This window comes from Scyliorhinus torazame, chromosome 4 (assembly GCF_047496885.1).
Source record: "Scyliorhinus torazame isolate Kashiwa2021f chromosome 4, sScyTor2.1, whole genome shotgun sequence".
Lineage (NCBI taxonomy): Eukaryota > Metazoa > Chordata > Chondrichthyes > Carcharhiniformes > Scyliorhinidae > Scyliorhinus > Scyliorhinus torazame.
The window spans coordinates 190088987-190116541 of record NC_092710.1 but is presented as its reverse complement, the minus strand read 5'-3'; the positions used below and the strand labels follow the sequence as shown (position 1 = coordinate 190116541).

Sequence of the window (27555 nt, the reverse complement as noted above, 5' to 3'; positions counted from 1 at the left end):
CCTTCAATTTGATACTCTCCCTTATTTCTTTAGATATCCACGGTCGAGATTTTTCCTCTTTCTACCTTCTTTCCTTTTTGTTGGTATAAACCTTTGCTGAGCACTGTGAAAAATCGCTTGAAAGGTTCGCCAGTGTTCCTCAACTGTTTCACCATAAAGTCTTTGCTCCCAGTCTACCTTAGCGAGTTCTTCTCTCATCCCATTGTAATCTCCTTTGTTTAAGCACAAAGCACTAGTGTTTGATTTTACCTTCTCACCCTCCATCCATATTTTAAATTCCACCATATTGTGATCACTCCTTCCGAGAGGATCCCTAACTATGAGATCATGAATCAATCCTGTCTCATTACACAGGACCAGATCTGGGACCGCTTGTTCCCTCATAGGTTCTATTATATACTGTTCTCAGAAACTATCGCGATACATTCTATAAACTCCTCCTCAAGGCTGCCTTGACCAACCTGGTTAAACCAATCGACAAGTAGATTAAAATCCCCCATGATAACTGCTGTATCATTTCTACATGCTTCAGTTAATTCTTTGTTTATTGCCTGCCCCATCATAATGTTACTATTTGGTGGCTTATAGACTACTCCTATCAGTGACTTTTTCGCCTTACTATTCCTGATTTCCACCCAAATGGATTCAACCTTATCCTCCATAGCATCAATGTCATCCCTTACTATTGCCCGGATGTCATCCTTAAATAACCGAGCTGCACCACCTCCCTTACCATCCACTCTGTCCTTCCTAATAGTTTGATACCCTTGGATATATAATTCCCAGACGTGACCATCCTTTAACCATGTTTCAGTAATGGCCACTAAATCAGTCATTCACGATGATTTGTGCCATCAACTCATTTACCTTATTCCGAATACTACGAGCATTCAGGTAAAGTACACTTATGTTGGCTTTTATACTTCTGTTTTGAATCTTAACACCTCGATGAGTAACCTCTTCGAAGTTATATTTCCTCTTAACTGGTCTCCTAATTTTCCTTGTCGTTGAACCCATATCTTCATGTAACAACCTGCCGCGTCACTTACCATTTATGTTTTTACTTCCCGTTTTATTCCTTTTAGTATTACTGGGCATATTCACTGAGCTCCCCTCAGTCACTGTACCTTGTACTGTCGCCCTTTTTGATTTTTGACTATGGCTTCTCTGCCTTACACTTTCCCCCTTACTGCCTTTAGTCTCTGTCCCTGTTTTACTACCCTAACTTCCTGCATCGGTTCCCATCCCCCTGCCACATTAGTTTAAACCCTCCCCAACAGCTCTAGCAAACATCTCCCCAAGAAAATCGGTTCCAGTCCTGCCCAGGTGCAGACGGTCTGGTTTGTACTGGTCCCACCTCCCCCAGAACCGGTTCCAATGCCCCAGGAATTTGAATCCCTCCCTCTTGCACCATCGCTCAAGCCACGCATTCATCCCATCTATCCTGACATTCCTGCTCTGACTAGCTCATGGCAGTGGTAGCAATCCTGAGATTACTACCTTTGAGGTCCTACTTTTTAGTTTAACTCCTAACTCCCTGAATTCAGCTTGTAGGACCTCGTCCCGTTTTTTACCTATATCGTTGGCGCCTATGTGCACCACGACAGCTGGCTGTTCACCCTCCACCCCCCAGAATGTCCTGCAGCCGCTCCGAGACATCCTTGACGCTTGCACCAGGGAGGCAACATACCATCCTGGAGTCTCGATTGCATCCGCAGAACCGCCTGTCTATTCCCCTTATGATTGAGTCCCCTATCACTATAGCCCTGCCATTCTTCTTCCTGCCCTGCTGTGCAGCAGAGCCAGCCATGGTGCCATGAACCTGGCTGCTGCTGCCCTCCCCTGGTGCGCCATCTCCCTTAAAAGTATCCAAAGCGGTATATCTGTTTTGCAAGGAGATGACCGCAGGGGACACCTGCACTGCCTTCCTACTCTTGCTCAGTCTTTTGGTCACCCATTTTCTATCTCCCTCAGTAACGTTCAACTGCGGTGTGACCAACTCGCTAAATGTGCTATCCATGACAGCATCGCAGATGCTCCAAAGTGAGTCCATCCACAGCTCCAGAGCCGTCAAGCGGTCTAACAGGAGCTGCAACCTTCTTGCACATGAAGGAACCAGGGACAGTGGATGTGTCCCTGAGCTCCCACATCGGACACGAAGAGCATGACACGGATCTGGGATCTCCTGCCATGTCTTAAAGATTAGGTTAACTTACACAACTACAATTCCCAAAAATGAAAGAAAAAATAAATAAATAAATTAGACAATGAAAAGAAAAACTACTTACCAGTCACTAACCAGGGTTAAAAAGCACCTCCTACCCACCCAGCTTCGAATTCCCAAACTCACTCTTTGTTGTGTCTCACTCTGGCTGTGTCTTCTCTGGCTCACTGAGAGAACTCACTGGGAGTGAGTTACAAGTTGCTTTTCTAAATTGGCCTGGGTTGACTAACCCCCCCCCCCCAAACCTGCTTTTAGATCTCACCCTGGATTCTGTGAGATGTAACCTCTTAATCCGAGAAAGGGTACAAGCAAAGAGGAACAACATTACAAGACTCCATCTTTTTCCCTCTGCTTTGCATTTTAAGCATGCTCCAGGAACAGAGCAGAGAAAATGACCTACGTCCTTTATTTGTCGTGTACCTGCAAACTCACTAATTCCTGTGCAGACGTGACTACATTAAGAGTTGTTGCCATGTTTCCCAATATGATACCAGATTCCCCAATTACTCACATGCTATTTCACACAGACTGGAATTGTGCAGACCTAGGGGAGAAATTGAGCCCCTCTCATGTAGCTCAAATTGCTGACTGCAGGAACATCAACACTCAGGGGAATTATCGAGTGCAGCGTGAAACATGTTCAAATAATGATATTAAATTGAGGGCCAGGGTGGGGGAGACGGGGGAGGGGGGGAAGGTGATTGGAGAGCAATCATGAGGACAACTGTGTAAATTATTCAGGTGTTCTCTCTTGATTGAAGGACTATACTCGAAAAGGCAAGCAGCAATAAAGTGTTTGTGTACATGTTTTTAAAAAATGCTATGCTCTTGCAATTTGTTCCACTTCTCATGACGTGTCTGCAACTCTTCTATTTCTTTCCCCCACAGATTGCGATGACCTGCAACATTTTTTAGATTTTATTTTCAAATTTCGAGCATCCACTCCAAAGCTTTAGCTTAACATCTGGGTGGACATTACATTGCAATACTCAAGAGATGCATCGCTGAGGTGCCATCTTTCAAATGAAGCTTTTATCTCAAAAAACAAAAATGACACACTGGCATCATTTAAATAATATCCTGGTCAACAAGCAATACCATCAAAAATACAGTAAGAACTCGTACAACACCGGGTTAAAGTCCAACAGGTTTGTTTCAAATCACTAGCTTTCGGAGCACTGCTCCTTCTTCAGGTGAATGAAGAGGTATGTTCCAGAAACATATATATAGACAAAGTCAAAGATGCAAGACAATGCTTAGAATGCGAGCATATGCAGGGCATTTACAGATCCAGAGATAGGGGTGACCCCAGGTGAAAGAGGTGTGAATTGTCTCAAGCCTGGACAGTTGGTAAGATTTTGCAAGCTCAGGCCAGATAGCGGGGGATGAATGTAATGCGACATGAATCCAACGTCCCGGTTGAGGCCGTACTCATGTGTGCGGAAATTGGCTATACGTTTCTGCTCGACAATTTTGCGTTGTCGCGCGTCCTGAAGGCCGCCTTGGAGAACGCTTACCCAGAGATCAGAGGCTGAATGCCCTTGACTGCTAAAGTGTTCCCCGACTGGAAAGGAACATTCCTACCTGGCGATTGTTGCGCGATGTCCGTTCATCCGTTGTCGCAGCGTCTGCATGGTTTCACCAATGTACCACGCTTCAGGACATCCTTTCCTGCAGCGTATGAGGGAGACAACGTTGGCAGAGTCACACGAGTATGTACCACGTACCTGGTGGGTGGTATTCTCATGTGGAATGGTAGTACCCATGTCGATGATCTGGCACGTCTTGCAGAGATTGCCATGGCAGGGTTGTGTGGTGTCGTGGTCACTGTTCTGAAGGCTGGGTAGTTTGCTGCAAACAATGGCTTATTTGAGGTTGTACGATTGTTTGAAGGCAAGTAGTGGGGGTGTGGGGAAGACCTTGGCAAGATGTTCATCTTCATCGATGACGTGTTGATGGCTGCGAAGATGATTTCGTAGTTTCTCCGCTCCAGGGGAGTACTGGACGACGAAGAATACTCTGTCGGTTGTGTCCCACGTTTGTCTTCTGAGGAGGTCGGTGCGTTTTTTTGCTGTGGCGTGTTGGAACTGTCGATCGATGAGTCGAGCGCCATATCTCGTTCGCACGAGGGCATCTTTTAGCGTCTGTAGATGTCTGTTACACTCCTCCTCGTCTGAGCAGATCCTGTGTATACAGAGGGCTTGTCCATAGGGGATGGCTTCTTTAATGGGTTTAGGGTGGAAGCTGGAGAAGTGGAGCATCGTGAGGTTATCCGTGGGCTTGCGGTAAAGCGAAGTGCTGAGGTGACCGTCCTTGATGGAGACGAGTGTGTCCAAGAATGCAACTGATTTTGGAGAGTAGTCCATGGTGAGTCTGATGGTGGGATGGAACTTATTGATGTCATCGTGTAGTCGTTTCAGTGATTCTTCACCGTGGGTCCACAGGAAAAAAAGTCATCAATGTATCTGGTGTATCGGTTGAAGGTCCTGTGCGGTGAGGAGGTCTTGTTCAAACTTGTGCATGAAGATGTTGGTATATTGAGGTGTGAATTTGGTCCCCATGGCTGTTCCATGCGTCTGGATGAAGAACTTGTTGTCGAAGGTGAAGACGTTGTGATCCAGAATGAAGCGGATGAGTTGCAGTGTTGCATCTGGAAATTGGCAGTTGCCGGTGTTGAGTACTGAGGCTGTTGCAGCAATGCCGTCGTCATGGGGGATGCTGGTGTAGAGTGCCGAGACGTCCATTGTGACGAGGAATGTTCCTGGTTCAACTGGTCCATGGGTGCGGAGTTTCTGTAGGAAGTCCGTCGTGTCGCGACAGAACCCTTGTACGATGGGTTTCAGGATGCCCGCGATGTAGCCAGAGATGTTCTCACACAGGGTCCCATTGCCTGATACGATAGGACGGCCTGGTGTGTTGGGCTTGTGATTTTTCGGGAGCAGTAGAGATCTCCAATGCGGGGAGTACGTGGGATGAGAGCACGTAGGGTGCTCTGAAGGTCTGGATCCAAGGCCTTGATCAGTCTATTGAGTTGGCGGGTGTGATCCTTGGTCGGATCTGCGGGTAACTGTCTGTAGTGTTCCTGGTTGTTGAGTTGTCGGTACACTTTTTTTGCAGTAGTCCGTTCTGTTCAGTATGACGGTCGCCCCTCCTTTATCTGCTGGTTTGATGACGATGCTGCGGTTGATCTTGAGAGCCCTGATGGCATTGCGTTGTGCTTGGGTGACGTTCGGGGCAGCCCCTAGTCGCTGACATGATATGCACTCATGCACATAATGAGATACAGACAGGCAGTGACAGACACCCAGTACAGCCAATCAACACACAGGACAGAACACAACCAATCACCAGGCAGAACACTAGAAGGTGGTCTCCCACTATAAAACACACGAGGCATGAACACTCTGCCTCTTTCCACCGGTGACAACTGTAGTGACAGTCAGGTTGTATATATCAGTTAGCACTTCTACACGTGGCTCAGAGCTAGTCTGGTCTAGTTAGTATTAGTAAGCACGCTTAGATTAGTAGAGTGTCAAACCCACAGCGAACTGTGTGCACTGCTTAACAAGTTCAATAAAGCGTATTGAACCAACACCAAAGTTTGGAGTCTACTTTCAAGTACAACTGCATCCAGTTGCAGTCCGTGTTACCCCAGGTGAATAACACGACATGGTACCAGTAGTCTACTATCTCAAAGTGGTTTACCTCGGGTGATTGTGTGACGACCAGAAAGTGCCTTCCAGCGGTATGGAGAAGATCCAGGCCCCTCCACAGCTACGGATCTCCGGCAATCTCGGCGCCAACTCGTGGGTCTTCAAGCAAAGGTTCCTCCTCTACATTGAGGCCTCAGACCTCGAGGATGTGTCCGATGCCAGAAAAATCGCGCTGTTCCGGTCAACTGCGGGGGACCAAGCCATCTGGATTTTCAACCCGCATAATTTTACCGACGGCCAGGAGAAGACCAAATTCAAGACCGTTTTGGAGAAGTTCGACAGTCACTGTGAAGTCGAAACAAACGAGAACTTTGAGCGCTACATCTTCCAGCAACGCCTTCAGAGAAGGATGAACCTTTCCAATCCTTTCTAACTCATCTCCGTATATTAGCGCAGTCCCTCAATTATGGTGCAACCGCTGATTCCATCATCAGGGATCAGATCGTCTTTAGGGTGCACTCCGATTCCTAACAGGAGCAACTCCTCAAAATTAAGCACATGACCCTGCCAGCCGCAATCGATAAATGTATAGTGCATGAGCATGCGAGAAATCAGTACACCGTTTCAAATCGGCAGAATACGAAAAACTTGCCTCCCACGAGGCAGAGACTGTATAGGCCATCGCCCGGATGCAGCGCCTCAGTATCGATGAAAGCGGCCATTTTGCGTGCTTTTCCCAGGGCCCCACGCATGCGCAACACAAACATCACAGTTTGGAGTCTACTTCCAAGTACAACTGCATCCAGTTGCAGTCCGTGTTACCCCAGGGTGAATAACACGACAGTCGCCACACTCCAGCGCCTGTTCGGGTACACAGAGGGAGAACTCAGAATGTCCAATTTACCCAACAGGTCTTTCGGGACTAGTGGGAGGAAACCAGAGCACCCGGAGGAAATCCACGCATACACAGGGAGAACATGCAGGCTCCACACAGACAGTGACCCAAGCTGGGAATCGAACCTGGGATCCTGACGCTGTGAAGCAACTGTGGACCAGAACAGATTTTTGGAGACGTGTACCCCTAGGAATTTGAATCTGCTAACCATCTCCACCTCGGCCCCGTTGATGCCGACAGGGGTGTGTACAGTACTTTGCTTCCTGAAGTCAAAGACCAGGGGCAGGATTCTCTGACCCCCCGCCGGGTCGGAGAATCACCAGGGGGGGCGCCGTGAATCCCGCCCCCGCCGGCCGCCGAATTCTCCGGCACAGGAGATTCGGCGGGGGCGGGAATCGCGCCGCGCCGATCGGCGGGCCCCCCCCGGCGGTTCTCCGGCCCGCAATGGGCCGAAGTCCCGCTGCCGGTGGGACCTGGCGCGGGGTCCTGGCCCCGGGGGCACTCTTTTCCTACGCGCCAACCATCAGCCTCCGCCATGGCCGACGCGTAGGTGAACACCCCCCTCCCTGCACATGCACGGGGATGACGTCCCGCGCATGCACGGACTCGCACCTGCCGGCGGAGTCCCTTCGGCCCCGGCTGGCGTGGCGCCAAAGGCCTTCCACGCCAACCGGCGGGACACCAACCACTTCGGGGCGGGCCTAGCCCCTAAAGGTGCAGAGGATTCCGCACCTTTGGGGCAGCCCGATGCCGGAGTGGTTCACGCCACTCCGTCCCGCTGGGACCCCCCGCCCCGCCGGGTAGGGGAGAATCCCGCCCCTGCTCTTTAGTTGAAGGAAAGATTGTTGTCATTAAACCACTCCACTAGTTTTTTATATATAATCTTTATTGTCACAAGTAGGCTTAGATTAACAGTGCAATGAAGTTACTGTGACGTTCCTCTACTCACCACACGCCAGTTCAGGTGCACTGGGGAGAATTCAGAATGTCCAATTCACCTCACAGCAAGTCTTTTGGGACTTGTGGGAGGAAACCAAAGCACCCGGAGGAAACCCACGCAGACTTGGGGAGGGCATGCAGGCTCCACACAGACAGTGACCCAAGCCGGGAATGAAACCAGGGACCCTGGCGCTGTGAAGCAACAATGCTAACCTCTGTGCTACAGTGCTGCCCATCTCTATCTCCCTCCTGTATTCTGACTTATCGTTGTTTGAGATCCGAACCACTACAGTTATGTTGTCAGCAAACTTGTAGATGGAGTCGGTACCAAATTTTGCCATGCAGTCGTGTGTGTATAGGAAGTATAGTAGGGGGCTAAGTTCCCAGCCTTACGGGGCCCCAGTATTGAGGACTATCATGGAGGAGGATGGTGATGGTAGTACCTGGGACATTGTCTCTAAGGTATGATTATGTTAAGCTGTTTGTGAGACAGCTCTCCTAATTTTGGCACAAGCTCCCAGATGTTAGGAAGGAGGACTTTGCAGGATTAACAGGACTAAGTTTGACATTGTTACTTCTGGTAGGTGGTCTGTCCGGTCAACTACATTCTTCTGGGTCAGAAGTCACATGTAGGCTGATAAAGTACAGATCATTAGTGCTTTAATGATTAGAAGTCAGTGTCCAGTGACGTACCACAAGAACCTGCGCTGGGTCCCTATTATTCATCATTTATATAAACGACATAGTGACCATGTGGTGGGTACGATCAGCAAATTTGCGGATTACACAAAGATTGGCTGGGTGGTTAACAGCGAGGTTGAGTGTCTTGAGGAAGATATGGACGGGGTGGTCAAATGGGCAGATAAGGACTTCCGGTTGCGGCGATGACCAGCTAAGCCGCACATTTCGGCACCTCCCATTTCAACGGACTTTTGGGCTCTTATCGGGAGCCCCAACGGAAATTTTTTACGGCCAAACCCAGTGGGAGGTGACAAAGGAAGAAGTCCCCCCGGGTGTGGATGGAAAGGAGTGACAGCAGTGTCCAGATTGCGGAGGATCCTCTGGAGCAGCGGCAGGGAAGAGAAGGGAGAAGCAAGATGGCGGCCGAGGGAGCCCAGATGGTATGGGGCCCGGAACAGCAGGAGTTCCTCCGACGATGTGTGGAGGAGCTCAAGAAAGAGGTGCTGGCGCCGATGTTACTGGCAATCGAGAGATTGAAGGAAACACAAAAGGTCCAGGCGATGGAGCTCTGTGGAGTGAAGGCAAAAGCAGCCGAGAACGAAGACGAGATACAGGGCCTGGAGGTAAAAACGGAGACGCACGAGGCACTACATAAGAGGTGCATAGAAAGGCTGGAAGCCCTGGAGAACAGCTCGAGGAGGAAGAATCTAAGGATTTTAGGTCTCCCTGAAGGGACAGAGGGGGCTGATGCTGGGGCGTATGTGAGTACGATGCTCCATACTCTAATGGGAGCTGAGGCCCCAATGGGCCCCCTGGAAGTGGAGGGAGTGTACCGGGTCCTCGTGAGAAGACCAAAGGCAGGGGAAACACCACGAGCAATAGTGGTGAGGTTCCACCGCTACAGGGACAGGGAGATGGTCCTGAGTTGGGCTAAGAGGACACGGAGCAGCAAGTGGGAGAACGCGGTGATATGCGTATATCAAGATTGGAGTGCGGAGGTGGCGAGAAGGAGGGCGAGCTTCAATCGGGCCAAGGCGGTGCTCCATAGGAAGAAAGTCAAATTTGGGATGCTGCAGCCGGCAAGATTGTGGGTCACACACCAGGGCAAACACCACTACTTCGAGACGGCGGAGGAGGCATGGACATTCATTCAGGAAGAGAAATTGGACTAGACTTGAGAAATTGATGTCTGGAGAGAGGTAGCGAGGTGGTGGCACAGAAATGTAAAATGGGGAGAGGGGAGGGCTAATACGCAAGAATGTTCGACGGGGAATTCCCCCCCCCCCCCCCCCCCCCGAGGGGGGGACACACGAAGAAATGTGGGCGCCGGTGGAAAAGGGGACAGGGAAGGGGAATGAGGGAACTGCGCCATTAGGGGCGAGGCCGAGAGGGAAGCGCGGGTTTTTTCCCGCGCTACGGAAATTGAGGCAGGAAAAAGGGCGCAGGAAGGAAGGGGGCCTCACACGCAGGGAGGTCACAGGATAAACGGGAGAAGCCAAGGTCAGCCAGAGTTAGCTGACTCCCGGAAGCAATATGGGGGAGCAATCAAGCTAGAGGGGAATCTAGCAGGGGGAGGGTGGGGGGGCGGGATTAACTGGGTTGCTGCTGCTGAGGGTAAGGGGGAGCTGATACAAGACGAGGTGGTCGGGACGGGAGGGCGCCGTCTGGGGGACAGACGGGTGCGTGGGACCTGGGTGAGGAGCTGGCTTAAAAAAGGGGATGGCTAGTCGACGAGGGGGGGGGGGTAAATGGCCCCCCAACCCGGCTGATTACGTGGAATGTGAGAGGTTTAAATGGGCCGATTAAGAGGGCAAGGATGTTTGCGCATTTAAAGAGACTGAAGGCGGATGTGGTTATGCACCAGGAGACGCACCTGAAGTTGGCGGATCAGGTTAGACTGAGGAAAGGATGGGTGGGACAGGTATTCCACTCAGGGTTAGATGCGAAAAACAGAGGGGTGGCAATACTGGTGGGCAAACGGATATCGTTCGAGGCTAAGACCATAGTGGTGGATAGTTGGGGCAGGTACGTGATGGTGAATGGCAGATTGCAAGGTGAGGCGGTGGTGCTGGTGAACGTATATGCCCCGAACTGGGATGACGCGGGATTCATGAAGCGAATGCTGGGACGTATCCCGGACCTGGAGGCGGGAAGCTTGGTAATGGGGGGGGATTTTAACACGGTGCTGGATCCAGGGCTGGACCGGTCCAGATCCAGGACCGGGAGAAGGCCGACAGCGGCCAAGGTGCTTAAGGGATTTATGGAGCAGATGGGAGGGGTAGATCCGTGGAGATTTGCTAGTCCGATGGGGGAAAGAGTTTTCCTTCTTCTCCCACGTCCATAAAGTATATTCCCGGATAGACTTTTTTGTCTTGGGAAGGGCGCTGATCCCGAAAGTGGCAGGAACGGAGTACTCGGCAATATCCGTTTCAGATCACACCCCACATTGGGTGGATCTGGATCTAGGAGAGGGAAAGGAGCAGTGCCCACTTTGGAGATTAGACATGGGACTACTGGCAGACGAGGGGGTATGCGGAAGGGTGAGGGGATGCATCGAAAGATACCTGGAGGTCAATGATGGTGGGGAGGTCCAGGTGGGGGTAGTATGGGAAGCGCTGAAGGCAGTGGTTAGAGGAGAGCTGATTTCCATTAGAGCCCACAAGGGGAAACAAGAGGGTAAAGAAAGAGAGAGATTGGTTGGGGAAATTCTGAGGGTGGATAGGCAGAATGCGGAGGCCCCGGATGAAGGGCTATACAGGGAAAGACGAATATTACAGACGGAGGTTGACCTGCTGACCACGGGAAAGGCGGAGACGCAGTGGAGGAAGGCACAGGAAATACAATATGAATATGGGGAAAAGGCGAGCTGGCTGCTGGCCCAACAACTTCGAAAGAGGGGGGCGGCGAGAGAGATCGGAGGAGTTGGGGACGAAACGGGAAAGATGGAGCAGAGAGCAGAGAAAGTGAACGAGGTGTTCAAGACATTTTATGAGAGGCTGTATAAGTCCCAACCCCCGGAGGGGAAAGAGGGAATGATACACTTTTTGGACCAGCTGGAATTCCCAAGTGTGGAGGAGCAGGAGGTGGCAGGTCTTGGGGCGCAGATTGAGGTGGAGGAGGTGATCAAAGGAATTGGGAATATGCAAGCAGGGAAGGCCCCGGGACCAGATGGATTCCCGGTGGAATTTTACAGGAAGTATATGGACCTGCTGGCCCCGCTTCTGGTGAGAACCTTCAATGAGGCTAAGGAAAGGGGGACACTACCCCCGACAATGTCGGAGGCGACGATATCGTTAATTCTGAAACGAGACAAAGATCCGCTGCAGTGCGGGTCATACAGGCCCATCTCCCTCCTAAACGTAGACGCCAAACTGCTGGCCAAAGTGATGGCGACAAGGATAGAGGAGTGCGTCCCAGGGGTGGTACATGACAACCAGACAGGGTTTGTTAAAGGGAGACAATTGAACGCCAATATACAAAGGTTGCTGGGGGTGATGATGATGACGGAGGGGGAGGCAGAGATAGTGGTGGCGATGGATGCAGAGAAGGCATTCGATAGAGTGGAGTGGGACTATTTGTGGGAGGTGCTGAAGAGATTTGGGTTCAGGGAGGGGTTCATTCGATGGGTCAGACTCCTATACGGGACCCCGGTGGCAAGCGTTGTTACAAATAGGCAAAGATCGGGGTACTTCCGATTACATAGGGGTACAAGACAGGGGTGCCCCCTGTCCCTGTTACTGTTCGCGTTGGCAATTGAGCCATTGGCCATAGCGCTGAGGGACTCTAAGAAGTGGAGGGGGGTGCTTAGAGGGGGAGAGGAACATCGAGTGTCACGATATGCAGATGATTTACTGCTATATGTGGCGGACCCAGTAGAGGGGATGCCAGAGGTAATGCAGATACTCAGGGAGTTTGGAGAGTTCTCGGGATATAAATTAAATATGGGAAAGAGCGAACTTTTTGTGATGCACCCCGGGGAACAGGGCAGGGGGATAGATGCTTTGCCGCTGAGGAGAGTGACAGGGAATTTTCGATACCTGGGGATTCAGGTGGCCAGGAACTGGGGAACCCTACACAAACTTAACCTGACGCGACTGGTAGAGCAGATGGAGGAGGACTTTAAGAGGTGGGATATGGTGCCCCTGTCATTGGCGGGCAGAGTACAGGCGGTCAAGATGGTGGTCCTCCTGAGGTTTCTTTTCGTGTTTCAGTGCCTCCCCATCCTGATTACTAAGGCCTTTTTTTAAAAAATAGATAGGAGCATTATGAGCTTTGTATGGGCGGGAAAGACCCCGAGGGTAAAGAGGGGGTTCCTGCAGCGCAGTAGGGACAGAGGGGGATTGGCATTGCCGAGTCTGAGTGATTACTATTGGGCCGCCAATGTGTCGATGGTCCGTAAGTGGATGAGGGAAGAGGAAGGTGCGGCGTGGAAAAGGCTGGAGATGGCGTCCTGTAAGGGAACAAGCCTGAAAGCGCTGGCGACGGCACTGCTACCGTTCTCCCCGAAAAGGTACACCACAAACCCAGTGGTGGTGGCGACCTTGAAGATCTGGGGGCAGTGGAGACGACACAGGGGAGTGACGGGTGCCTCGGTGTGGTCCCCGATAAGGAATAACCACAGGTTCGTCCCGGGGAGGATAGATGGGGGATTTCAATGTTGGCAGCGAGCAGGAATTAGGAAGCTGAAGGACCTGTTTGTGGACGGGACGTTTGCGAGTTTGGGAGCATTGGAAGAAAAATATAAGTTGCCACCAGGGAATGCTTTCCGATACATGCAAGTGAGGGCATTTACGAGGCAACAGGTGAGGGAATTTCCGCAACTCCCGAAGCAAGGGATCCAGGATAGAGTGATTTTGGGGGCATGGGTTGGAGAAGGTAAAGTGTCGGAAATATACAGGGAGATGAGAGACGAGGGGGAGACGATGGTAGAGGAGCTGAAGGGAAAATGGGAGGAGGAGCTGGGGGAAGAGATTGAGGAGAGGCTGTGGGCAGATGCCCCAAGCAGGGTAAATTCCTCGTCCTCATGTGCCAGGCTTAGCCTGATTCAATTTAAGGTTCTACACAGGGCGGGAGCAAGACTGAGCAGGTTTTTTGGGGTGGAGGATAGGTGTGGGAGGTGCTCGGGAAGCTCGGCGAACCACACCCACATATTCTGGTCGTGTCCGGCACTGCATGAGTTCTGGGAGGGTGTGGCAAGAGTGGTCTCAAAGGTGGTGGGGGTCCGGGTCAAACCAAGCTGGGGGTTAGCTATATTTGGGGTTGCAGAAGAACCGAGAGTGCAGGAGGCGAAAGAGGCCGACGTCGTGGCCTTTGCGTCCCTCGTAGCCCGGCGTAGGATTCTACTTATGTGGACAGAAGCGAAGCCCCCGGGCTTGGAGGCCTGGATAAACGACATGGCAGGGTTCATAAGACTGGAGCGAATAAAATATGCGTTAAGAGGATCGGCTCAGGGGTTCACCAGGCGGTGGCAACCGTTCCTTGACTATCTCGCGGAACGATAATGGAAAAACAGAAAGGACAGCAGCAGCAACCCGGGGGGGGGGGGGGGGATTATCCTGTATTTTTGTTTTTTGCCAGTTGTTGATATTTGCTTTTTGTTTATCTCTTTTTTCATTTGTTGTTAGTTTAATATATTATTTAAATAACGTTTAATGCATATTCCTTTATTATGTTGTAAAAATGGAAAATCTCTGTTTGAAAAATGTCAATAAAATATATATTTTTTTAAAAATGGGCAGATAAGTGGCACGTGGAAGTTAACTCTGAAAAGTGCGAGGTGATACACTTTGGAAGGAGTAATGTGACAAAGAAGTATTCAATGAACGGCCTGATACTGGGGAGTTCCGAGGAACAAAGGGACCTTGGCGTGTTTGTCCATAGATCTCTGAAGGCAAAAGGCCAGGTTAATACGATGGTGAAAAAGGCATACGGGACACTTACCTTTATCAATCAAAGCATGTGTTACAAAAGCAGGGAGGTCATGTTGGAGTTGTATAGAACTTTGATGAGGCCACAGCTGGAGTACGGTGTGTATTTCTGGTCACCACATTATAGGAAAGATGTGATTGCACTGGAGGGGGTAAAGAGGAGATTCACCAGGATGTTGCCTGGGATAGAATATTTAAGTTATGAAGAGAGGTTGGATAGGCTTTGATTGTTTTCACTGGAGCAGAGGCGCGACCTGATCGAGGTGTACAAAATTATGAGGGGCATGGACAGGGTGGATAGGGAACAGCTGTTCCTCTTAGTTGAAGGAAGGGTCAGTCACGAGGGGACACAAGTTTGGGGCGAGGGTCAGGAGGTTTGCGGGACAGTGGGGAAAACGTGAGCGAAAACCTTTTTACCCAGAGGGTAGTGATGCTCTGGAATGCACTGCCTGGGAGGGTAGTAGAGGTGGGTTTCCTCACACCCTTGGATGAGCACTTGGCATGTCATCACATTCAAGATCATGACATGGGGAGTTTATCTTGATTTCTCATGATTGCGGGCTTGTGTGGCATGGGAGGGTATCCACCACTTTGTCATGTTTCATGATCCTATTTCTCCCTCATCTCTGGTGGGGCGAAATCAGTATCTAGTTTTGTCTAATGATTGTATTAAACCAGTTGTGATGTCGTTCTCCTGTTCCATTCTGTACGCGCGTAGGTCAAGCCATTTTTGTCTCCATGCTTGTGGCAGAGTGTTATTTTGTAACTTTGTTGAGTTATTCTCTAAAAACGTAAAATCTCAATAAGTATATTTTTTTTTTTTAAAAGCAGAGTCAAGAACTGAAACAAGACAAAATGATCCAAAAACTGCAGTTCACAATATTTCCCTGGAGGTCTCATCAATCGCTCGCCAAAGTTATGGGAGACAAACAGGAGAACCCCAGTAGATTTTCAGGCCTTTACCAGTTTTATTTAAGACTGTGCATTGAGAGAGAAGTCAGGAAGCTGTTTTCATATAAAGGGTTGTAAAGATCAGAATTCTAGGATGTGGATGCTGGATCGACTAATAGTTTCAAGAGTAAGATCAATAAATATTTGTTCGGCAAGGGTATCATGGAATCGGAAACAAAGATGGGCAAATGGAGTTTTGGTATCGATCAGCCATGATTTAATTGAATGGTGAAACAAGCTCAAGAGGTTGAATGGACTACTCCTGTTCCTATGCATGTGCTATACTTACTGAATTTCATTTACATTTCTATCAATGAATCTAGTTACTTGATCTGAACTGAGTCCGGCTTGAATGCAGCTTGGTGATAATATCCTCTTCCAGAGTGGCTCAGAGAGAAATAAAGTTGCAGTGGGTACTCGCGATCCAAGCCCACTCTGCAAGGGGCAGAAAACCGGAAGGCTATAGCTTTTGGTCATAGGGAACGTAATCTTCACCTACTTCAAGTATCACACAAGCACTACAAGAGGCAACCAGTCATTCAACTATCCCTAAATACAATATTTATGTTATACTGGTCTTGTGGCAACTTATGGCAACTTGTGCAAGATGCTTGACTTGTCATAATGACAAAGGGTTACTCGATAACAATATGAAGGAGAAATTGAATAAGTTGGCAATAGTTAGAAGATAATGACCAGGTGTTTCCTTGCAGCTGCTCCGACTCCACTACCATAACTTTGCTGAATGGATAGTGGAAACTGTGGTTACATACACAACGTCCACCCCACCTCCAGGGGGGTATGTCCAATAGCACTCGCATTTCTAGTTTCAGTGATAAACGTAAGAAACTAAACGATGAACCTCCTTCCCCATCCCCTGCCTCCCCCCCCCCCCCCCTCTCCCCCCACCCAGGGACTTGTCAACATTCTATTATTTTATTGAATAGATAATGGCTTAGATAATCTATTTCAATAGCTCTAAAGGAAAAGAATTAAGTTATTTTCCTTCGAAGTAGGACAATTTACTTTGAAATTCTTATTGTCCCATACTTCCTATACCACACACTTCTCCTTTTCATTTTAATATATTTTGCAACGTAAATATAGTTCAAGGTAAAACTGCAGCAAATTCATCACTAACATTTATTTTCCACCCATTATACTTGCCAGATTTTGCACAAAACGTCATCTCCACATTCAAAAGTTGATATAACAACTTGTAATAATTGGCTGCAATCTCCATGAGCTAATTGGGGTCATATAGGGACAATAATTATTTCAAAACATTCACAATTAAAGTGAATAAAGTACATTAAAGCCAATACATTTAAAATATTTTTGAAAATTGTAATATTAATATCACAGAGCCCCTTTCACAGAACTGAGAACACTTTACATATTCATTGTTATAGACCAAAATATGTGGCGCTAAATACTGCCACAAAAAACGCATTATACATTCATTATGCCTGTCACAGAGGATCACTCAAACTTTAATGTAAAACTATTTTGGTAAATGTACTTTGAACACAGAAATATTCCAGATAATATTAACAAAGCTACTCAAGGAAAAATGAATCACAGAATAATAGTGCAGAAGAGGTCCTTTAGACCATCGAGTCTGCACCGACAATGAAAAACACTTAACCTACCTGCCGACCTAAGCCCATTTGCCAGCACTTGGCCCATAGCCTTGAATGTTATGGCATGCCAAGTGCTCATCCAGATACTTTTTAAAGGATGTGAGGCAACCCACCTCTATTACCCTCCCTGACAACTGTAAATTCTAAGGCAAACTATCTCTTGCTATGTAATCCTGTGGGTAACAATTGCCATGGAAATGGAAACAGCAGGTATAGGGGTGAGGTGAATGATGGCAGAATGTTTGATAGGAGACACAAGAGATAGTGGAGAAGGATAAGCAAGAAACCAAATGCCTGCTGACCCTCAACCAGAATTCTCCCTTTCTTTTTCTATCTGCTTCCCTCAAAGAACCTGGTTTGTTTTCAAAATTTGTGAGAAGGCCAATACCTGTTAGGAGCAAGGGGAAGCATGGATAGGGAAAGGAAAGTAGAGAGGAGTAACTTATGGAGCTGGGGGTAGAAGGAAGCCTTTGAGGGCCACATCTCCCCAGTAACCCACATCCTAAATGAAGCCGACAGACGCTGATGGTCACCATCATCTCCCAACTGGAAGAAAAGAGAAACAAAAGATGATAGAGAAAGTTAAAAAGAGAAGCAGCAGGGACAGAGAAAGAGACAGAAACAGAAAGACAGAGGGAAAATACAACACAAATATAAGCAGAAACTCAAAACAAAGAAAGATGTAATGAGAGAGCAATTAGTACGATAAAATGGTTAGTCATTTTTAAAACTCTAACACTGTCAGATTATACAGTTGGCATCATGAGCTGCAAGAGCCAAGCTGCAACAATTTATAAATATTAGTAAAATCCCAAGTCTTAAATCCAGTTAACAATTTGACACTGAATCTGGGTACATTAAAAATAATCTTTATATTATAAATTAAATGGACTACTTTTTCTGCAGTATTGGCAATATGCTGAGTGTAATACTATTAGTGACTTAACAACTGTACAGGTAAAGCCAACAAAAACCAAGGATCTGAAGATCACATAATAGTTACCACACCTACTGTTAAATAAATGGTATTTTCCCCCCAACAGTGGACTACCAATGACAGTGGACTACCAATAAGCAAAGAGTCCTTACTGATCGGGAACATGACAAGGTTGGCAATGAAGGTATACAAGCATCGACTGCTATTATAGAACTTACAGCATTCAAGGTAGCCATTTAGTCCAGGGCACCCATGCTAGTGCCAGTTCTTCAACCAGAGTTACCTTTTCTCTGCACACTTAAATACTCATGTAGACAAAATAGCAAGAGTGTGGCCAAACGGCCATCTAAAATGGCATCCTGTAAAGGATGCTGGGAGAATTTACCAAGTTAGAGGACAAGCAGGCTGCAGCTCAAATAAACACTAACAAATAAACTGCAGCCCAGACTCTAGCAATACACAGGAAAAAGGCCATCTCCAGAACATCACAGGGGCAATAGGACTAGCATGTCAATTACACCCATCTACCAGAGACAATGACACTTGGATTCCTTATTTGAAAGGGCTTACGTGCCTCAGGCACCTACGGATATGGCTGGTGAGTACACGCCCTGCAATCAAGGTGGCAGGCCCTGATTAGATTTGATCGATCAGGGTGATCGAACCCTGACCAATTGATTGGTAGCATCCCACAGACCGCCCAAAAGGGTGCGAAATCAAGAAGGATAAAAGGTACTGCGCCACTCTACACTCGCTCTCTCAGCAGCAACGGAACAACGGTGACCTTCACCAGCCAACTCGAGAAAGACCACCACCCAACCAACAGAAGGAAGACCAGGAACAGACCAGACCAAGGACCGAATATTGAGGACTACAGGATTCAGCACACAGATAAGGGCCAATATCTGTCTGGTACTTGCTAGTCACTCTGAAGTTAAGTTAAGGTCTTGTATGAACTTGTAGTACTCTGTGGCGTAACTTATGTTGAGAGTGTGACTGTGTAACAATAACATGAATGCATGCAAATAAATATTGATTGATTTAAACAAATAGACTTGCAGTTATTTGTCCACCATATACGGGTTAAGACACACTGTGGTAGCAACAAGAGATTCTCCTTGCTGGAAAAATATTCTAGGTCTAGGTCTGTATATTCCCATTTCAGTTTCCAGATATCAGCTAGACCTTTCAAAGAGACACATTATTTTAAAATATTTCCCAGGAGATAGTTGCAGAACACTACTGAAAAGGAGTTTGGGCGGGTGATGGGGTGGAAAGAGGAGGAGTGATGAACGTTCTGTCCTCTTGTGTATATGCAATGATGCATAACACAGAGAAACAAGGAGGAGGAAAAAAATATGTTTTGCAGACAAGTATGTATTACTAAACAAATCTCCATAATAGAAATGTGCAGAATAACAGAATTCATTCTAAACACATTGCACAATTGTCTTAATACCCAAAACAATCATTTGTTAATTGCAGACATAAACCCAGAGACCACTTCCAGTTCCAGACCATTACTCAGTGCAGCAAGCAGAGTTTATCTAATTGAGGAATAAATTGTCCATCACAATGCTTGTGCTTTGCAGTTCAAAATTCTTCATAACTCTTCCTTTTTCAGTTGAAAATTTTCTATATCTTGGGTTATTCCAGTGGCTACAGTATTGACAATCATGTTTTGAAATATACAATGTCAATTACATATGTTGCAAGTGTAACCGGAAGTGCTGAAACACTATTTACTTTGTGGGAATCCTTTAAGAGCCACCTATTTCACTATTTCTGAGAAAATCTCTTGAAATCATAGAATTTACAGTGCAGAAGGAGGCCATTCAGCCCATTGAGTCTGCACCGGCCCTGGGAAAGAGCAAACCTTTCTGAGTTTTTTCACTGGCGATATGCACCACTCTCCCAGTTCATCACACCAAAATGTTTGCCCACGACACCATAACCTCTTATTTAGTCGCTCTTAATGAATAACACCATTTTTATCTGCTAATGTCGATAGAAAAGTATTTCTACCCAAAACGCTCAGTAACGTTTTTTGTAGGGTTAAGTTAATTAATTGTATCCTCTTTAAAAAGCTGTGCAGTCTCCTATCCAAGAACGCATTGGGACAAAATGGTTGGAGTAATTGGTTGCTTCTTTTTGTTGTCGTGGTTTTATGTGGATGACACTTCCCAACTGTTAGCATTGTACGTGTTTCAGCATCTTCATCATTGCTGATTAAACCAATCAGATGCAAACGTGACAGCAACTTGGCATATACAACACTTCAAATTATGACAGATGCACCAGATGCTCAGGAAATCGACTAGCATTGTTAATTTAGACACTTCTTTCAATTCAATAATTAAAAGTTTTCTTTAATGTAGTATTTATTGGGATTTTCAAATTTTACCAAATTGTATCAAACAAACAAAAGCAGAAAGTGCAAAAATATAGCTACAAGTGTCAATGTACAACACAAAATAATAGTCATTATATTATTGGGAACAAATCAGACCGGATGAATCAGGGTCAAAATCCCCAACATAGACTGACAACACTCAAGGAACTAGGTTGACAAAACTCGAGGAACTAACAGAGCAGTTCCAGCTGACAGGGGGGAATCAACTAAGATACATGCAGGTCAAAAACTACTTGCATAGAGAAAAGAGGACATACCCACGACCACCCCAACAGTCATCGTTAGAGGACCTACTGGACGAGGACATCTTATGGGAGGGGAACTGCGGCGACATGTGTGGCCGACTACGGGGAATGATAAACACACAACTGGACGAGACAAGAGAAAAATGGGAGGAGGACTTGGGGTTTGAAATAGGGTGGGGACTCGAAGCGAAGCACAGCACAGGGTCAATTCCACCTCCACTTGTGCAAAACTAAGCCTCATGCAGCTTCAAGTGGTTCAAAGAGCCCACTTAAATAGAACCCAAATGAACAGGTTCTTCCCAGAGGTGGAGGATAAATGCGAATGGTGGCCAACGACGCCCACATGTTCTGGTCTTACCCAAGACTCATTGGGTTCTGGACAGCCTTCTTCGAGGCAATGTCTAAGGTGGTGGGATTGAAGGTGGAGCCATGCCCAAGAGCGGCAGTCTTTGGGGTCTCAAAACAGCCAGAGCTATTCATGGGGAGGAGGGCCGATGCTCTTGCCTGGCCTCCCTAACTGCCTGCCGGAGAATCCAGCTCAGCTGGCGATTGGCAGCACCACCCAAAGCTGCAAACTGGCTGGTGGACCTTTCGCAATTTCTCCAGATGGAGAAAAACAAATTCGCCATCCGGGGGTCGGAAGTCTTCCACAAAACGTGGGACCATTCACTCAGTTGTTCCAAGACCTGCTTGCAGCCAGTAAACCAGAGTGAACTGAAAAAAAAACACAGCACAATAACATATGTCAATGAAAGGAGTAGGGGGAGGGTGGGGAGGGAACAATGAAACATAGAACCCAACCAAGGTCAGCAAGCAAACAACAAAATACACAGCATCATGCTAATCACGCAGGAACAAAATACAGGAACTGAAGAGGAAAGAGGGCACAGCTAGGGGGGGGGGGGGTCGAGAAGTAAAGAGGAGGGGGAGGAAAGTGCGGGACCCGGTTGGGAATAAGCAGCCACTGGAGAATGCAAAATAAGAAGTCACAACTGATGTAAATAGCGAAAAACAACCAATATATTTACACACAATTTTTCCTTTTTTTATTGTTCTATTCTTTATTACTTTATTATTTCACTTCTCTTATTTTTCAATGTATGTTCACAATTGCCTTTGTCTTGTACAGTTTACCCTGTTTGGGTGCAGACTGCTCATTAATCCCTGGAAGGAACTCGTTGGGGATTTTTTTTTTTTTTAAAGTGTTTTCATTCAGGGTCGGGCACGGGCTTGGAGGGCCGAAGGGCCTGTTCCTGTGCTGTACATTTCTTTGTTCTTTGTTCTTTGTCATTCATTTTATCATCTATGATGAACCCTGAATGAAAACACTTTTTTTTTTAAAAATCCCCAACGAGTTCCTTCCAGGGATTAATGAGCAGTCTGCACCCAAACAGATACAGGCAACATTATAGACCTACATCTCACTCATAGCTACAAAACAAAATGACAGAGGAAGAAAACAATACCCTGAGAACCCTGTGCTGAGGGGACATAGACTAACTCTTACAGTGCAATTTCAACTCTTCTCCACATCCAGACTCCGGAACAGGCAGCCATCCTATATCTTCCAGAAGGCAAAATAACAAAGTAAAGACAAAGAGATGACCAGGCATAACCAAACCTTAATACTCAACCTAGGGTATCCTCTAGAAGTAAAAAGCGAGCAAGAACAAGAGCCAAAAGTAAGAATCCAAACTTCGAAAATCCCGTCTCCAAGACACAGGTCAAAGGAGAACCAGCACCAGAACCAGCACCAGTACCCCCACCTCAGAGGACAAGAGGATATTGTGCTCCCAATCATAAAATGGGCGGGGGGGGGGGGGGGGGGGGGGGGGCAGGAAAACTGTCAGAGCAACTCCCAAACTGGGAAGCCCCCTGGGAGGGAGGGAGGGAGGGAGGGAGCGAGGGAGGGCCACCGCCCACTCCCCCTCCCTATACTCCACAACCAGGACCACGCAAAAAAAGGATTAGGTCACCCTAAAGCTAACATAGGTCAGAATCGAATCTGAGTGTCCATGACATCAAAACTCACCATCCAACATCACCACAGGCAACCTTCACAGACACCAATAACAGTAAAAGAGGGAGGGGCAGCACGGTGGCACAGTGTGTTAGCCCAGCTGCCTCACTGCGCCGAGGTCCCAGGTTCAATCCCGGCTGTGAGTCACTGTCCGTGTGGAGTTTGCACATTCTCCCCATGTTTGCATGGGTTTCGCCCCCACAACCCAAAGATATGCAGGGTAGGTGGATTGGCCACGCTAAATTGCCCCTTAATTGGAAAAAATGAATTGGGTATTCTAAATTTAAAAAAAGAAACAGTCAAAGAGGGAAACCCATATCGAGATCAGGAGAAACCACCGACTCCTGCAAAAGGGGAGTCCAACAAACCCCAGTCCTCAACAGGATTATCTTGGGCCTGAAGATGAAAAGGCACAAACAAGTTTAAAATAACTGACGTAGCAAAGACAAAATTAACCTTACCACCCACATCCTCCTCCCTCGCTCATCCCACTCCGGCTCTCCTCATGCTCCCCCCAAGGATATGTTAGGATAAAGAAACTGTGCACAATTCCAAAATCAATATTCAGCTTAACATGAAAAAACGTTGTTAAATCAGGATGGATAACTGTGCAGGACATTACATTCAAAATATTTACTTCCCTGCAAACAGATAAACTGACAACATTTTTTTTAAATCGCTTATTGTCACAAGTAGGCTTCAATGAAGTTACTGTGAAAAGCCCCTAGTCACCACATTCCGGCGCCTGTTCGGAGAGGCTGTTACAGGAATTGAACCGTGCTGCTGGCCTGCCTTGGTCTGCTTTCAAAGCCAGAGATTTAGCCCTGTGCTAAACAGCCCCTGACCACAACAATATAATTATCAAGGAGTAAAGTCCAGGATAACAACTGAGGAATGAGGCAGTCTTTATGATAAATACCACTCCATTGGCACATGAAGAAAGTAGACATCCAGGATAAAGCAGGACCTGAAATGGAGAGCACTCTTCAGGATCTTCCAAGGATTCCAACAATCGGAACCTCATTACTTCCAATATGCCAACACGACCGAACTCAGGCAATCAACTACCTAGGCTCCAGCAGAAGGGGGACAGCCCCACTGGCTCAGGAGACCTCACCCCCTCTTGACTGACAACAAAAACAAGACCACACAGGCCCAGAGCTGGAAGGCCAACCCAACCCTACGCCTCCATCGAATTTGAGCTGCCTGGCCTCCAGATCGAGATTTGTGAAACATAGCAGCCGGATCTCAAACTCAGCTAGGAATTCTCCGCCACCTCACCAAAGACAATAGGCACAACCGGGTTCCTCGTTGGTTACCCTTGGTCCGAAACTGAACCCCTTAAGATGGACGACAGGCCTTGCGACTGGAAGCCATCAATGTGGGGGCAGGCTTCCACCAGAGACCATGCTCTCTCTGCTACAAGAACCTCCTCTTGTGCCACCACTACCTTCACAAAGACACCTCGCAACTCCTAAAATTGGGCTTTAACATCCTGCACCGCAGAGTCAAGACTATCGGATGACTCACCTTTGTCACTAGCAGCCCTCATCTGTCAGTGTACACCGTATCGTCAAGATGAGATAGCTCTCAAAGGCAGCTATCAAGGACCAGGCCCAACCCCAACTCTCTCCAGCCGCCATGAATCAACGAGGATTAAAGTATCTTGTCACGACTTAAAAGTGCTAAAACATTGACCAACAAACATTGGCATATAGTAAAAGCCATATAAACCGAAAAAGACAGAAAAAAAGAGATATGCACAAGGGTAAAAACAAAGATTGAAAGATGAGCAGAAAGATGAGCAGAGCCGGAACGTGCGAAACGCAGCTACTCCCGCACTCACATCATTTGATCCGCCAATTTATAATTTTGACCAACAGAAACCCAAAAGGTGTCTGCCCTCTGCCAGTGGTCATTAGTAGCCTACTTTAAATATTTATTTCCTATAAGTATTCTACGAAAGTAGAAAGAAATCCTGGCACTGCTAATGAAAGAAAAGCTTGTGTTCATTTAGTGACTTTCACAAGCTCAGTATGTCCCATTGAGCTTTGCAGCCAATTAAGTATTTTTGAGTGTAGCCCCCCTATTGTAATGCAGGAAATATGACAACCAATTTTCACACAGCTAGCTTCCACAAACAGCAATATCATAAAAGACTAAATAATCTGTTTTTGTGACTTGGATTAGGGGATAAATATTGGCAGGGCACCGAGGGTAACTCCTCATGCCCTTCTTCAAAATGGTGCTTTGAGATGTTTTATGTTTGCCTGAGAGAGCTGATCGGGCTTTTGTTTAATGTCTCATCTGAAAGGTGTTACCTTTGGTAGTGCATCACCCCATAATACAGTATAACCTCAGTGCTGCATCAGAGATACTTTGATAACTTTTGTGCTAAAGGCTCTGAAAGTGGAGAAGTGGATTGCAGCATTGCTTCAAAGATGTTGTTAGGTTTTGACAAAGAGCCACTGAATGAAATGCAAATCTGAGGAATTAATTGCATTGTAGGACAGCCTGAGAAAGGTATAGAGTGCAGACAGGGCAGGCGATAAACATACTTTTATTGTTCAAGTTGCAAAAGGAAGCATACCCTTCACCCCCCCCCCCCAAAAAAAATGACAGTATCCCCACATTATTGTACAGATCGCAAATTGAAACCGGAGGCGATTATCAGATACTATCCAGCTAGTTTAAGGGTAAAGATACAAACCAGTGAATAGTGCTGATCAGCAACAAGCTGGCAATAGTGCAGCACAGAAGAATGCTGATTTCAAGTGCAATGAGCCTTTCAGACTGATGCGCAACCAAAATGAGAAAACATGTTTAAAGTAGAAAAGAAATTGATCCCAAATAACCTTTGGACACTAAGGGACAATTTAGCATAACCAATCCACCTGATCTACACATCTTTGGATTGTGGGAAGCCAGAAACCCACACAGATACAGGGAGAACGTGCAAACTCTACAGTCACTTGAGGCTGTGACTGTACCTGGGTTCCTGGCTCTCTGAGGCAGCAGTGCTAACCACTGTGCCATCCAAACGTGCTTGGAGCAGACTTGGATGAATCTCCAGAAGAACTGTTGTGTTAACCAAGTTTCTGTGCAATAAGAAGGTCTTCATGAGTGCACATGCATCTCTTTTGGGGTTTCAGTTGTGGCCATTTGGGCAAAGTACCACAGAATCAGGAGAGAAGAATAAAGTGGAGTGATGTTTACCCCAAAAAATGATACAACAACCTTTTATTGTCACAAGTATGAAGTTACTGCGAAAAGCCCCTAGTCGCCATATGCCGGCACCTGTTCGGGCGGCTACCCTTTTAAATTCTACTACTGCTATCGTTCTAAGTTTTAAACGTAAATACAAAACATGTTGAAAAAGTTAGCACTATTCCCATCCCAATGAAATGACGCATTCAGAGGGGACATAATATTGTCCAAGGACAGGTAGGCAGTTCGGAGGTCTCACACAAGTGTAAAGAAAGTATTTGGGGCACAAATGGAAAATGCAAGCTAGTGGGCAAAGTGATCAAACACTTTGTCCTTGAATTGGTTATTTTATGGGTTCCTTTCACAATTGAATTTTTGCATGTTTCTTACGTTATAGTTGCAATTTATTTTATTTTTAAAGCTAAGCAGTCTGCTCCCAAGGTATTGTGAGGGGGGGGTAGAGAAATGGCATTGTGTTTCGCAATCAGACAAATCAAAATCCAAACATGTTTTTCCACCTATAAAGTCGAATTAGCTGGCATAACTGATCGTGCTCGTCGATACGGAGTGAACTTGATGTTGAGATGATGATGAATGGGCGAGTGAAGGAAGTAGTGGGTCACGATGGGAGCTGGAGCCCACACACAGTAGGAGCAGCATCCAGCTCCGGGAGCCCCTTGGTCGGCGGCTGCGCAAGAGTGAGTTGTGTTGGAACCTCTTGCGGAAGGAGTGAGCGCGAGCCCCGGGAGAAGTTCCAAAGGCCTGCGGGGCGGCAGCCGAGCCGCGGAGAGGCTGCGGCAGATACTGCTCCGACTGCACACCACACAAAAACAGAGAGACGGGCTGCTCCTCGGCACCGACTACTTACACGTTACCGCCCTTCTCCACTCGGGCCCTTTGGAGGGGCAGGGGCGAGACATTCACTCTCTCGTTTTCTCTCCCTCCCCAAACAGTAACTCGTACAATCTAATAAAGTTAAATAGAGTACCTGAAACTTTCACAGCTTCCGCCCTCCTGGGACAGGCTCGGTCGTTAGATAGCATTCTTATTCGGGTAGCCATTGTAAGCCCTATTCTGAGGAGTAGAAACTGCTGCCAAATACTCATCTCCCGAAAGAAAATCATGTGAGAAAGTTCAACACAGCTCCAAACCAGAATGAGGCCTGAATAATCTTTACACATGTCACGCTTCCTGCCATGCAGCCGCATAGGTTTTATTTGATGTTACCTATTTTTTTCCAGAAGGGATACTTTGTTTTTTTAATTAACAAATCGGGTTCAGAGTAAAAAATACTTTGTGAAACTTATTTTATGCAGCAACAGGTGGTGATGTGGAACACCCCTGCTATTTGCCAATTCTGGCTCCCTTTTTTGAACTCCTGACCTGTACCTTTTTTCCTGCTACCCACCCTTTGCACAACTGCCACACTCCATTTCCTCAAAACCACGTTCAGCACCGCCATATCCACCCCTGGAAAATTATTCCTCTGCCCTGATTTGATTTGATTTATTATTGTCACATGTGTTGTGTTATGCTTCTTCATGGAACATAAGCTGCTTCCCTGATGTATGCTCTGACAAAGGAAGATACAGACTTGGAGATAGGTTTAACACATTTATTGAACAGTTAACAATTCTCCTAGTTGAGTTCGACTCTCCTGCTAATCTTACTGTAGTAACTCAATCTAACTAACCAGTCTGCTCTAATCCATGCGATGGATGTGATGCTCTGATCTGCCCCTGTCTCTCTGAGTGTCGTCTGTGGAAAAGAGAAAGAGCATGTGTGTCCTGTCCTTTTATATAGGTTGCCCCCTTGTGGAA

At 47.1% G+C, this 27555-nt stretch overlaps 1 protein-coding gene across 1 annotated transcript in view; it reads right to left on the bottom strand.

Moving 5' to 3' along the window:
- The window catches only part of msraa (methionine sulfoxide reductase Aa), a 576857-nt gene extending 549899 nt beyond the window's left edge, over positions 1-26958 (bottom strand). Inside the window, exon 1 of the mRNA XM_072499028.1 lies at positions 26724-26958. Within this exon, the coding sequence (XP_072355129.1) occupies positions 26724-26943 (220 nt within the window). The 5' untranslated portion in view covers positions 26944-26958. The remainder of the gene's footprint in view (positions 1-26723) is intronic.
- Positions 26959-27555: the final 597 nt, after the last annotated feature.